This window comes from Bombus pyrosoma, linkage group LG12 (assembly GCF_014825855.1).
Source record: "Bombus pyrosoma isolate SC7728 linkage group LG12, ASM1482585v1, whole genome shotgun sequence".
In the NCBI taxonomy this organism is placed as follows: domain Eukaryota; kingdom Metazoa; phylum Arthropoda; class Insecta; order Hymenoptera; family Apidae; genus Bombus; species Bombus pyrosoma.
Window position 1 is genome coordinate 7,340,499 of NC_057781.1, and position 14,784 is coordinate 7,355,282.

The 14,784-nt window shown below is 34.9% G+C and overlaps 1 protein-coding gene across 11 annotated transcripts in view; it reads right to left on the reverse strand.

Moving 5' to 3' along the window:
* LOC122573300 (putative fatty acyl-CoA reductase CG5065) overlaps positions 1 to 14,784 on the reverse strand; it is a 45,904-nt gene that overhangs the window by 2,361 nt on the left and 28,759 nt on the right. For 4 of the 11 annotated variants that reach the window (XM_043739439.1, XM_043739435.1, XM_043739436.1 and 1 more), the window contains 4 exons: positions 5,696 to 5,941; positions 5,427 to 5,586; positions 436 to 701; positions 36 to 352 (listed from right to left, as the gene is read on the reverse strand). In XM_043739439.1, the coding sequence (XP_043595374.1) occupies positions 36 to 352; positions 436 to 681 (563 nt within the window). In that variant the 5' untranslated portion in view covers positions 682 to 701; positions 5,427 to 5,586; positions 5,696 to 5,941. Of the gene's footprint in view, positions 1 to 35; positions 353 to 435; positions 882 to 902; positions 1,689 to 5,426; positions 5,587 to 5,695; positions 5,942 to 14,549; positions 14,739 to 14,784 lie in introns of those variants that run through there. The other 7 variants (XM_043739437.1, XM_043739434.1, XM_043739430.1 and 4 more) reach the window with 6 other exon arrangements.

The window sequence follows — 14,784 nt, forward strand, 5'->3', positions numbered from 1 at the left end:
CCACGGAACAACATTCGCGCGTCATTCGTACTTACCTGTATACTTTCTCCTCGATTTGCGGTAGATTCGCATTGCTGTAAGCTGTGCTAACGTGGACGATGCTGATTACGTGTTTCAGTTCCTTACACAGTTCGATGATACGGGCAGTGCCTTTCGTATTCATATTAACAGCCGCGCTCAGCGGCTCGTTGAATCTTACCGTGGCAGCGATATGGAACACTATGTTCACTTTCTTCAGCAACAGATTCCTGTCTTCCGGCGAGAGACCTAGATTCGGCAGGCTCACGTCACCCCTTACGGGCTGTACTCTACCGAGAACCGAGGGATATTTCGCTCTCACGTCATCGTAGATCTGAAGAAGAAAAGAAAGACGCGGAGTTGATGAGTTCAGCTTGGCAAAGGCGTTCGTAGACAACGAGAACCTCATCTACGCACGGGATCGTTTATGAGCTTCTTAAATCGTTGCTCTATCGTTTGGTTACTTTTCGGGCGGATCAGTAAGAAGATGACGGTGACACGCGGACAAACGCGCATCAATTTTTCCAGGAGACCTTTCCCCACGAAACCTGTCGCTCCGGTGACAAGGACGCCGGTACCAGCGTAGAATTCCTCGATGGAATTCACCTTGTTCAATCTTTTGTTAATCTCATTTTCATTGATTTCTGTATTCATTGTACCCATATTATAGGACCCTCTGTCTTCTGCGCGAAACATTCCATTGTTCATTAGCAGTCAAATGGATGGAGAAACGTTTGAACGAAGATTACAATATAACTTCTACATTATATTGTAAATAAATATCTGGATATAATGTTCGCGTATCTCGCGTATAGATCTCACGAGCGAATATCGAAATTGTGCATTTCGTTTGCACGTGCGATCTATAATGCACAAGATACGACCGTTATGTGGAGGCACTGCATGAATGCTTAAGTGACCGATCGATTTATATCGGCAGAACGAAGGTCCTCGGGGGAAATAGTACAGCCGAGTGGCCATGTTCTAGAAAGAAGCTTCGTATCGAGCCTATAAATGTTTTACTTTCTTCGTGCGTGATAATCGAAATTTATGTCGTTAAAACACGTATGCAAATTTGTATTAATTTCTTTTTTAAACGGTCGTGCTTCTTTGTTTGTTAAATTAGGAGAGATGGATTTGTTCTTTTATTCGTATTTGAACGATTAAAATTGAAATGACAACGGTGATAGATAAAAAAAAAAAAGAAAAAATAGAATAAGAAACAGAAATGACAGATAAAAGTGTTCGTAGCTATTAAATCATTTGAGAATGAAAGAGTTAACGCGATTAATTACTTTCGAAAGGATTCACTTAAAAGTAACAACAAACATCAAACGAAAGGATTGACAAACCAGGTACTCATATCTTTAGAACTACTCATTCTGTCGATTATATATTCCTAAAGGCAACTGCGAATGAACGTATCCATCTGAAGGAATGGAAGAACCTGAAGAACATTCATTAAACTTTCATCTTCGTTCCAATATGCTTTTGCTGACACCAAAAAAAAAAAAAAAAAAAAAATAAAAAATCTAATTAGAATGAACATGAAACTGCTGATAACGTATTAGAGCATGTATATTTGCAAACTCATTTGCGATCTGTTTCGCGATATTCGAGGCGGATTTTCGCGTGCACGCGTGTTTGACGATCGACAACGTTCCGCAACGAAGGAAGAGTCGAGACTGGCTTTGTCGACGCTTGTCGAACGATCCTGGCTGGCTACACCGGTTGATAACCAGCAGATGACGACACTCGCCGGGGTTGCTTTCCCAAAATATTTATACTGAATCGCAATCTTCCAGGGATTAATCGTGAGACTTATTCGTTTCTAAACGAATTAAGAGGATTTTAGGGCGAAGGAGACTCAAGATGAGACAAGCGACGTTTAATGAAATTTGGAATGTTTTCTGTCGTATCATACGAAGGATCTAGGAGAAGAAGGGAAAATATCGAGCTTTAGCGTTTTGTAGGGAATCGAGTATTTATTTTTTTACATAGAATGTCACAACTTCATACTTTTTCGTACGTATTATATCAAAATAAAACGTTTTATCCATTATTTTATTTCGCATTATTTTTTCCATTTTTACTTACAGTCTTAAATAATACATTAAACACACATTAAACTGTAAAACGTGGAAAGTACGTTGTGCATTTTAATTTCCCATAACTGCCGTAAAACTCGAAAAAATTCGAATTCAAATTAACGTGACATAGCCAGTGGTAGAGGACACACACCAAAGCATGAAAAACAAAAAAAGAAAAGAACAAGAGAAAAATTATAAATTTTTTAAAAAACTCATCTAAAACGTTCAAATGTACGTATCGAATTTTTGCCGACAAAGTCCAGCAGCACGATTATGTCGATCTCATGCTTGCTAAACTTTCAAACTCGATTTTCTCAGAAACTAAACCTTAAATGAACAAATTTTATTCCATACTTTGTTCTTATTTTTGCACAAAGAATCACCTCGTGCCCGTTTGTACGTGTTATTCCGCCGCACCCTCCATATATCTTCTTCTTCACTATCATTTCATCCCGAATTCTCAAAGCAACTCTCGAGACAACAATATTCCACGATGGTTTAAATAGAAAGTATCATAATTTTATTCCTAAATGGAAATAGAATTCGTGGAAATAACGGGAGGCGTTATTATATGTACTTTTCCATGCTGACTCTACACACTCATTCCACTGCGGCATACAAGCACGTTGCATCGTTGGTACGTAATTTTAACGATCAGGAAAAAGCGGGACAAAGGAAAATGTCGAGACAAAGTGAGATATTGTTTTATGCATGCTGCTGCTGGTGCTATGTATTCTGGGTCACGAAAGTATTTTAACATTTGCGATAGAAAACTACTACGTACGTATTGCGTTTCATTTGTATTGCGCTGTATATTTGTACAGGGTGTTTCATGGCATGGACAACCGATTTCAGGCGTAGACAGGAGGCATGGAAACAACGAAGAGAGTTTATACGGACATGTATGGTATCTTCGTCTGACCTTGTTACGAAATTTATAGCCATTTTTCTGTATCATTAATTCGCAACTGCTTATTTTTGTAGAAAGTGTTCGAAGTGGCTATCGTCGGTCTGTATTATTCGACATGCACCTGGAATTTTTGAAAGACTGCGAAATTCTCTGACACGATAACTGCAATCTTGCGTGTGAACCGTGGGTGATCATTTCGATCACCCTCTACGATGATAAACTGTCGTGGATTATTGTAATACAAAAGTGACTATAATTCTAAAACAAGGTCAGATAGGACATACGTTCGTACGAAGACTTTTCATTGTCCTTATGTCATATCCACTGTCCACTACCGAAACGAATCACATCCTGTATAGATTTTCGGTCTTGTTCCCAACTTGCACAAGTATTAGAATGTCCCAAAAGTTTCTTTCGTTTTATAAGGAAATAACGAATGAACAACATTGTTTGTTTTATATTATTTTATTGAATTATGTGTGATTCATTTTGTTCTCTTATTTTGATTATACATAATTCAATAAAATAATATAAAACAAAAAATGTTGTGCATCTGTTGTTCCGTTATAAAACGAAAGAAATCTTTGGAACAACCCAATACTTAAATAATAATTGCAAGAAATTATATGGTCCTGTACATGCATTACAGCGCCGTTTGCGTCGTCTTCTTAATCTTTTAGGATCTTTCAGCAAGATCCTTCGCAGCGAATAGGAAGTGACATGAATAATTTGAAGAAACGCTATTTTTCAAGCTCCGAGAAACGCGACTGAATCACCTGTTCCATAAATTTAATTAATCTTCTACGCGCTATCTCTCCGTTAGAGATTAATTTTGGCTGAATTTCCTTTTCTTAATTATAAGCAAGTTTCTTCATCCGAAAACAATCTCATTCATTATCACAGCGCTTAATTCTTTCGTCTCGTGTTTTAATGATATTCTGGAAATATACGTCGGCTAACGAGGCGACGTAATCGATGTTTACCTTCTTCTGCCTTTTGATATCCTCTTTTTCGTTTTATACAATTTAAAGGATCTCTTTTTAATAATTTGTTAGTTCACACCTTACGATTAACATTTCTTTCATCTAGATACGCATTTAATTTAGTAACGAAAATACTCAGATAACTAGTTTTAATAATGTCCACGTCGATGACGATTTAAAACTTTACCTAGGCTTTTAGACGCTTGACTAAACTATCGATCGATCGAAGTAATAAATGGGAAGAATACGTCAGCAAAAGTATAATAATGTACTAATGTACTACAATGCGGTAAGATAAGGTTGATCGTATAAAAGCTTTCCTACGATAAATATCCCAATACTTGTGCGTATCGTGGTAAGGTAATTCATATAATTAGTAATTGCAAAAGTCTTCAACAGATTGTAACCGTAACTTGGGTTATCCAAAAAAGTTCGAAGTCCACTGGGCAGCTTTAGACGCGGTAAATAATGATTTTCCTTAAATCAGATTCTTCCTCCACGAGGCGTAGATGTTCAACAGAGAAAATGCAATCACAAGATGAACGTTAATAGAACGATAAATAAAATATCATTTTGCATACTTAAACAAGAGATAAGTATTGCTTTTTTAAAGGAGAGGGAAAAAATAAAAGATATATACAGCACTTTAATTAAAATCATTCATGTTGTAAGAACTATGTAAGCGTTATTAATAGACTGCGGATTTTTATGCGGCTAAAGCGTGTTCGAATATTCAACTTATGTGTAGAAAATATACCATATTATGTAAGGGTATACGCCACATAATGCAGGATGCATATACGCACATAATACATGCATATTATACTTATATTTACGAAATACGAATTATTATGTTCTTACGTATCGGCATTTAGTTCTCACAATTTTCGTTGCAAGAATCAACGATAGTTTTTCAAGGTTCTCTGTCGTAAATTGCTACGGTTTATCTGACCAAATGAACGCATAGACTGAAAGAGATGGTCACAAAACGTAATTGAAATGTACATATTTAAATCTGATCTTTGCCGGTCCTTTCACGGATGTATCTAGGCCTCAGAATCTTTGAAATCTTCAATATTGCATCGTGACCAAGATTTTTCTTCCGAATACGGCTAAACTCTTCTCCTATTTCTTGTTTCAGTGACATAAATCGGTGTAGAATTCATTCTTATCTGATTCTTACTGTTGTGTACACATGCTCAAGGAACTATGAATATAGATTCAGATTATAAACGGTTATATTTGATATAAACTGATAAACCGATTGCACGACGATTATTATACCAGGGTATCGTAAATCACATTTATGAATCATACATTGCCGCAGATAAAACTCGATTTAGAAGGAAATATGCAAAACGTGATAACTCGATATGCAAAATCTATGTATCTGCATAAAAATCCGCAGTCTAATTTAATACTTACACGTAATTAATTAGAAATTAGTAGTTTCGATATCGGGTAACACGTTAGTCGAATAAAACCGTCCTTCTTTTCGATTCTCCTCATTCGCTCGATTCTTCGGCAGAAGAGAGGCAACGTAGGCCGTCGATCGGCGTCTCTGCCAGTCTACAAGTTTCACAGTCTATAAATAAAACAACGTGGGTTATTTTTACGTCTTTTAGTCGTTACTTTCATTCTGAGAGCGCGATTTGAAAAGAAAAAGTGGGAGGTGAAGATCGCTGGAAACTGACCTTACACCTTCGCTACGAATCGATGAGCACGTACTCGAAATCACGTAGGCCCTCGTTCGAATAATATTTCGTACGAGTATCTTCGTCGAACAGTCTCTTGCCCACGTTTCGCCCGATATAAATATTGTTTTTCCACATTCCGCGCAAATCCGCTGATTGTAAGCTTCCTTACGATTGGTAAGCCTCCCGTACGTAACTTGCCAGTTTCTCGAAATTTTCCTCTCTCTCTTCCTTCGTTCCTTCACCCTGAAAACGATCGAATTGTTCATCTTCTTTTGTGTCTTTACGGCGTTCGAAGGATCATCGTTTTACAGAGTTGTTCGTAATAGCGTTATTCAGCTAATCGTTTCTTTTTTAAATGTGTCGGTACACCTGTCGTAATTAGCAAAGATATGAATATTTATTCATTCGATGCATATACAGTTTGCCATACTCGATAAAGAGTAAAACTGAATTATATCTAACGTCGGCATAGGGTTTTCCACGGTTTAACAATCATGATTTTTATAAGTTGTAATAAAAGTAGGAAGTATAAAGAGAGAACAGTACCTTGACTTCTAGCGTCGTCTTTAATTTTACGCCGTTGAAATGTTATACGTGGTTAACTTTGAAAAAGTGCCAAGATACGTGAAAGTATGATGGATGAGTATTAACGCGTATGATAAGGAGCAAAATTAAAATCAGCTTCCTTGAGTAATAAATTCAATCTTTTATCAATTTCTTTATTGAAATGGGATATTAACAAGCAATGATTACGTTGATGATTGATGATAAACCTATTCTTGTTTTGCGGCATGATAACCTCATCTTATAGCATAATAAATTTGTTACAGTTGCTTTCGTATCTTTGGCATTTTTCGTTTCACCGTTACGCCCAAGAAAATGGATAACGGAATATCTGAATAAAGTGTTCGCAGAAGTGATAATTTACGAATGTCACATATTGTATAGATTCCGATATCTGTTTGATATGTGTCATTCGACGCGTGCAATATTCTCTAATATAAGAGTAAATTGTAAATATCGTTGAACGAAAGCTCTTATTTGTCATGATGAAACCGCGAAGCGATCAGTTATTGCCTTGCATCTGGTCGTGATTATTCATACAACCGATATCGGTTTCCATTGAATGCACGTTTTATCGATGCATCGATGTTTTTTTCTTTGACGAAAATTTTATCTCCTACTAAGCCATCGATAAATAAATCAGAGCATCGCATGGAAAATGAAATATTTACTTTATTATTTACTTATTAAATATTTTCTTATCGAAGAACGCGCGATACCGGTGACTACAAATATTCCGTGTTTGTATTTAAAAAGCCATTAAAAAAAGCTTTTTTACTTTTCTTTAATAAGTAGTAAAAGCTTCGAGAGAAATACGCGCGAATGACTGATCTCGATCTAAATTTTATTCTTCAGAAAAGCATAGGGAAAAAGTATCGACGAAGAACTGAAGTTTTTCAAATTAGAACGTCTAGCAAAGTGAAAATTAGAATTTTCGGGCATTTAATGGAGAGCTAAAGTTGGAAAAATGCACGTTGTACGCGCAAAAATGTAAAAGATATTTCGAAGATGAAACAAAGTGAAAGTTCGAAGTGAAACGAAGATCTGCACAAGTTTCGTTTCTTCAATTCGTCCCTTCGCTTTTGTGGATTTCTCGATTCCGTTGCCCAGAAACATATTATTACTGTTTCACCCCGTATAAATTTCTAATTAAAGAATAAGTCTAGTCAGTTTATAAAATTACGAATTCCTATAAATATTTATATGAATCATACATTATCGATGCATATAGATATGCATTATAATAATTAATTGCTTCAAATAATTATCACGCTGTTTTTCTATGAATATTTCTACCTTGCTATCTACTGTTCGTTTTTTTGACATTGTTAAACATCGAGCACTTACACGGCAAAAAGTGTTATAAAAATAAACGAAAGCAGATACTTTAAATGAACTCCCCAATTTATATCCATAGAACGAATAGTCGATGTAACATCAACGCGTCGATTTCATTAAAACGCGTGAGAATCTCGAATTTGGCACGACGACACATTATTGGAACACGAGTCTCGTTTCGAGGACACGTATCCTTGAAAGTAATTATTCCACGTAGCAGTCGAGTTGATTAAACCTCCATTATATTCAACACTAGACCACACCTGTGGTTTAATTATTGGTAATTAACGCGACTTAAATTCGATTAAACTTATATTGGATAGTTGGGAATTTAATTTCGTTAGCCTTTTCAACACGAACCTCTCGTTTAAATTCTGCTACTTAGATGTTTATCTAGTAATTGCTTCACGCTCTTTATTTCAATTTCTTCGAACTTTGGATAATTTTGGAACCTTTAGAGAACCAGACAAGAAATAGCGACGAAAAGTATATTAAACAAATAAAATTCATTTAGAATTTCCTTTTCGTAATCGTAACATTAAACTCAACGAAATTCGATAACGTCAATTACAAGAAAATACCAGAAGAAATATTGCGCCAAAATTCGTGCTCTGTCATTTCTTCTTCTTTTCTTTCTTTCTTTTTTCTTTTGCAGGGAAGGGAGAATAACGTGGATATCTAACACGTTATGTCATTCTCGTCATCGAGTAGACTCGGAGATCAGAGCCCATCGATAATTCGAAATTCCTAACACGGCTCGATGCTTTTGATTCGCGCATGGATTCAGAAGATGCTTCTTATGAATCCGATAGGATCGTCTGGCTTCGAAGTTTCACATGGATCTAGGACAGGTCTTCGACCTTATACAGACAATTGATCGAAGTTAACATCTGCGGCTCCACTATATTCGACTTCCGTACTATTACTCGATTGACCAATCAAACAACGGTTAACTTCGGGAATTCGAGAAATCTTCAAGTCGGCCGAAATTGTTCGCACGTAAAATATCCACCTTTACAGTCTGAAGATTATTCGCGATTGCAGCGTCGCGACAGTAATATATTTGTTAACGGAATTTGCTCTATGGGTACGCCTCGTATTATGTGTATATGTCGTCGAACGATCGCAAACGTAATGGATGACGTAACACGGAATCGTTTTTTTCAAGATTCGCATGTAACGTGTCTTGGGAAAAGTGTAAAGTCATTGCGTTCTAATCTGAAGACGACGATTATCAGAGACGGCAGTCGAGAGGCGTCGTGACGTAGGTTACTCTCGCGCGTCGACGTCGATCTGCTTTCTGCGTTACCTAATCGCTCCTTGTCCTACTTCAATGTTTGTTTTTTCGAGCGCATCGGCCGCGGAAAAAAACATTAGCGACCGCGCTTAAAATAGCCATTTTACATGAAATCTGGTAACATTGGGAACCGAGTGATTTTGCGATCGAGCTTCGTTGCTCGAGTGCCACCATGCTGACCTTACGTCTGCTTCGAAATTATGGTGTTCTTCGATCCCATTTTCTGCCTCATTTTGCATCATAAAGGCTAGTAATTATATAATTAAAAATGACAAAAACTAGTTATAATGAAGATGTAACAGCTGGTATTACACAGTTGCTCGCGAACGTATTCAAAACTTGTAGAAATCTTTTATGAATATATTAGATACGTATGTGAAGTGTACACGAGATAAAATGTCAGTTTTAACGAATTTTGATCTTGAATCATACTTTCGCATGCTCTTATTCGTGTTCTTCATCACTGGCTATGTTGCATCAATTTGAATAAAAATTTTCCTGAAATTTACCATGTAACGGTCTTGCCTGTCGTATCTCTTCTACATAAATACGTTTTATTCTTAGAGGATTAATAGTGTAAATAATTGTTAATTCTTCTTTCGCAATTTATCTATTTAAACATCAGGTGCAAAATTTCTCGAGGAAAATAATTTTTAGATATAAGGGTAATAAAGAAAAATGAACAATCAGACGAGAATTATGTTGTTTATGTAATAAATTTCTTGGTAGTTTGATTCAGCCGAGATTACACGATTATCAAAATCACGTAAGCGACATATTTAATTTCGAATATTTGGATAGTTAATAGACACTTAAGTACATAAATTCTTGTTACGACATCGTGGTGTAACTAAACGTAATCGATCACGCAATATGTAAAACGATAACAGTTCGTTAATTATGTGTAATTTTAAGCAAAAGTACATTCGCATACATTTTACATTACGAGTTACTATCAAGTAGGCAACCGATTCTTTAATCATTCATTTTTGTCATTGGAAATATTTGCATTTTACATACGAATGACGTTCTATCATTTTTTATTATTTTACAATTACCTACGTAGAAGATAAAGAATAGATAAGAAATGTAATCACAGATTTTTAATGTACCATGTCAGTTACTCTTACAAGGTTAACCGATTATCCTTGGAGAATTATACAAATGAGTCTTATTTAGAATTATTTGTTGGTTACAAGCATTATATAAAATCTATGCTGCCAAGATGTTCCATTTTAGTATATTCCTTCGATAAATCGAAAAAACAACAAGCGTTGCAGCTATTATTGTAAATATTAAACATAGCGATATACATGGACCTATTTACCATTTTATCTGCAACGCTGGGGGTTATTCTATTTAATCAAATAAACATGCACTCCGACTTCTTTGTATCATTTGTGTGATAATTCAGCTATGATAACGTCGGTGTAAATAAATAAACAATAGAGTCTAGATGATAAATCTCGCTCTATTTGCAAATTTGCACGCTTTTCCTTTTATTTTGTCATTTTCTTCTCGCGCGATGCCATAAATGGTTACTTTCAATTTCTTCTTCAACGACATCGTAGCTGTTCTGTCACTTAGATTTTTATGCATTAACAGGAAATTTGAAGATATTGCGATTATGTTTTCGGTATGTTGTTTTTCGCCTATTTGAGCGTTATGTGTTGCAAAAGGAATTATTATAATAAAAGTTGCGGTGTAACGGAAATCGTGCTATTATGTGCGATTTCGCGAAAATTTATACATTTATGGGTTTACCAAGTTAAATAAACGAGTATGTAAAATTTTCTTTTTTTATGAGAAACTTTATTGCTCCTTCTTATTCATCTTTTTATCACTACTGTTCGTTAGAATCGAATGTCTCTACGACTTTCATTTTCGTGATCTCTGTAAATGATTTACAAGTCTGAGATCGCCGAATAGTTTTGAAGCAGGATTCGTTGATAATAAAAAGCTGAGTATCTGGTATATAGAATGGTCTAAAAATCAGTCCTGCAAGTTCTCACGCACTTCCTGTGATAATCGGACAACGAAATGTTTCGAACAAAAGTTGATCAGCTTTCAATCAGCTACATATTGCAATATTAAGAATTTCAAAAAAGATTTTGACAAAATACATTTTCTTCGTATCTTCTTTATAAAATATTCCTAATTTTTTAGTATAATTAATTTCTTTTTATTTTATTTGAATTTTATTCAACGTGTCGTCGAAAACATTTACTGACAACCACTAGAATGGATCGATGTATGTGTATTATTAACGTGAGTAAATCAGGTTGCTAAGTACAACATAGAAAAATACATTGAAGCTCGACATGTGACAAAATGCTCTCTATCTTTATATACAAAATATTTTAGCTACTTCGGTTGAAGTGATCTTCAGGTGGAAGAAAGGTGACGCCCTATATTCTAGCAGAATATTAATTATTATGTATAACAATATTTGTATGTCAATCGCTGCTCTAGCACCAATCAGAAATATATATCTCCCATTCTTCGAACATTCTTATCTTGTTCACTAATAATCTTAGAAATCGCATGTGTATTTAAACACTCAATAAAAAAAAAATTCGTATATATTATCACTAAAACATATTCATATCGTCGCGTAAGCCGCAATTCTCAGATACTTCACTTCAAACACTTTACACACTTTAATCGTTTAATACCTTTAATCCATCGCTTCTTAATCTCAATGAATTATAGCTTTTGACAACAATCTCTTCCAATCTCGTTACGCAATTTAATATCGCTCTCGCATATCACTCAACATAGTTGTTATCATTAAGTGCAATCTGATGCAATTTATTTAGTTATTTTACTCAATTTTGTACATCATTGCAAGATACCCATCTTGTTACGTCAGAATATCTTTAAGTATTTTTATACTGCTCAGAAACAATGCAACATTTTCAAACATTTTATCAGTTTGAAAATTGCCAATTTGGTCTATCACGCCTATTAGCAATACCTGTTAGATACTGAAAATGGCTATTCGTGCTTTATATATATCGCGCACAGGATGGCAAGAGGAAGAATCTGGGGTTATTAAGATTGCAATTTTAGTATTAAAAAATGTTCGTCAATACAACGAAATGATTAAAAATACATCATGATGGATACTTGTCTGAACGTACATTATTATATCCATATAATAATGTTTTCCACATTACAACGTCAGTTTCTGAGTAAGATCGGTAGCTCCCACGTCGTGTGACGCCAAAGTCACGTATGCTGAGAAATAACACGCTGCTGTTTGTTGATACGACGTGTTAACGAGCCTACGTATTCTTACACGTCGATACTGCTAAAACTGTGACGCCTTCGCGCGTGCAGCGTGTCACTATGGCGGTTCTCGCTGTTTCACGAGCATGGTATATTCATGAATTTCCAGAAAACGGGAAAACACGAAAGTAAAAATAGGCTGGTTATTTTGATACAAAATAAGGGTAAAAGGTCCAGATTTTATTTTCTATTAGAGATCACTGTGAAGCGAATATGTAAATATTATCCAAAGATATAAATTCGTAAAGTCGAGTTTTAGTTCAAACATTATAATTCTTCCTCTTGTATTTCTGTTTTTTTAATTAAGTCGTTTCTTACACACATTGTAGGAAGTAATTGATCGTTTCGTCGCGAGCTATCAATCGATATTTTCCACTATAATTTTTCGATGGCTTTGATTGAACCGTCGATTTTAACGTTTAAGTTTGTGTTCCGTTTAGCAGTCAATTTTCCAACGAGGATACCACGTGCGCCAATAACAGGCCATCAACATTTTCGAATTCCTTCACAGAGCACGCCTACGAACATTTTCATATCGAACAGTGGCGAGTTCCAATACGATGTTTCACATCTTTTATTAAAGTTTTCTAGGAATTCAGCCGAATATGGATCGTCAAATATATCCCTCCAAATGTACTTTTCATTCAACGTATCGAATCTTATTGTTTCATATTTTTTATTTTCGTCTAGGAGGACGTCAATCGAGGAGGAATTCTCTTGTAGAATTTTAATCAATATCCAAATACAGAACAGATATTTTAACAGCTTGTACTGAAACAATTGCATTCAAATCGTACATATTTGAATTAAGAAATGGATTAATGTCGTTTGAAATTTCCATTTCAATGAACAGCGTGTATTGAATATCGTTGAAACAATCTGAAATCACTTGACAGAGGCATGATAGGAAAAAATAACGCTACGAATTTCGAACTGAAGTGCCGTCCGACTTTTATCTAAGTCGAATGAATAACGATTGCGTATTCCCTAGTTACGTCTAGTATACGTCTAATGAAATATTTATAATTATAAATCGATCGTTAGATAATAAGTATTATAATTTGATGAAGATTGGTGGTGTACCAAATATCAAAGAGACTAGTCCAGATATAGTTGGAACTGAACTATTTTGGACAGTGAATAATTTGAAATAAATAAAGCAGATATCTATATAAATATGTGTATATTTTACGTAATTACTATCTTCTATATTTTTTCCAGTAGCTTATCAATCGACGTTCCCACGGATAACTGACCGAATTGAATGAGTAAGACGTGACAAGTCTGGATATTGTGTAAGAAACAAGAATTTTTAACCTAAGAAATTTCCATGGTCGTGATTTCCCGAAAAATAGCGATCAATTAGGATTCACTAGTCTAAGGAATCATTTGGAGATTGAGTAAAATTCGAAGATTGAAAAATTATGTTCTCTTATTGATGGAAAGATTCGATGGAATTTTCCAAATTACTTCCCCATTGATCCGAAAGAAATTCAAGTTCCAAATGGATAAGAATCATTTCTTTCGATTTTTGGAAAGTAATCCGAAGATACCACAAAATTTGAAGATTGGAAAATTGTTCCCTTGTGATGAGAAAAATTCAATAAGATCTTCTAGAGTCGATGACAAGACAGGAGAAAAAGATCATATCAGGTTGAAATGTTGCACTGAAGGGGAAACTACGTTGACTATTTCAACGTTGTAAAGTCGATCGGAAGCTTTTAGATGGAATAACTTCGCATTCCGGATGAGTGTCGGTCGATGAGCACAACTTTTCCGAGGCATTCCTTCTTCAAATAAATAAAATTCCAATGTACGAGACACTAGCCTCTACTATCTGTCTAATACGAAACTTGAACAATAGTCATAATATGACGATTTTATTTCAACAATTTCCGGAAGTACTCGAAAAATGAAGATATACCGCATAAGAAAAATGTGGATAACATAAATTGCCTCAGTGAAACTCCTGTATGTCATCATAGTAGCATAAATGATATTGATATGAAATTTTATTATCTATCAAGTTTAAAGATTGTCTTAAGATGATTGAATTAAAAGATAAAGTTAAGACTTCTACCAAATGATTAAATTTTTGAATAAGTACTATCTTGTATGGAATACCAAAGAAAATTAATTGAGTCTAATTAGATATGAAAGTATAAATTTGCCTAAATTTATTCTAGTGATGACGTTACAAACATTGTTTCTCAGCGTTTATCACAGAGTACCTACAATTATTTATACTTTTGTATTAAAATGACATGTGCACAAAAATATTGTCTTTTGGAAAATTCAACGCTAATCACGTATATGAGCAGATAATAAAATTAAGGAATTTCCTAATGGCGATTAACTTACTTTATAAATGTTCGCTTAATAATCATCGGCAATAGATTTCTTCTGGCAAGAATTACGATGTGCATGATTCATTGAATACAATGGACAAATAAAATTTCCAAACGCAGCCAAACTTATCTCGAATCTATCAGATATTCCTGATATATACTGTTATAGGCAACGTATAATGATAGCCAACGTATTAAACATCTGTGACGGGAATTAATCAGATAATAACGTAGAATCTTGAAAAATA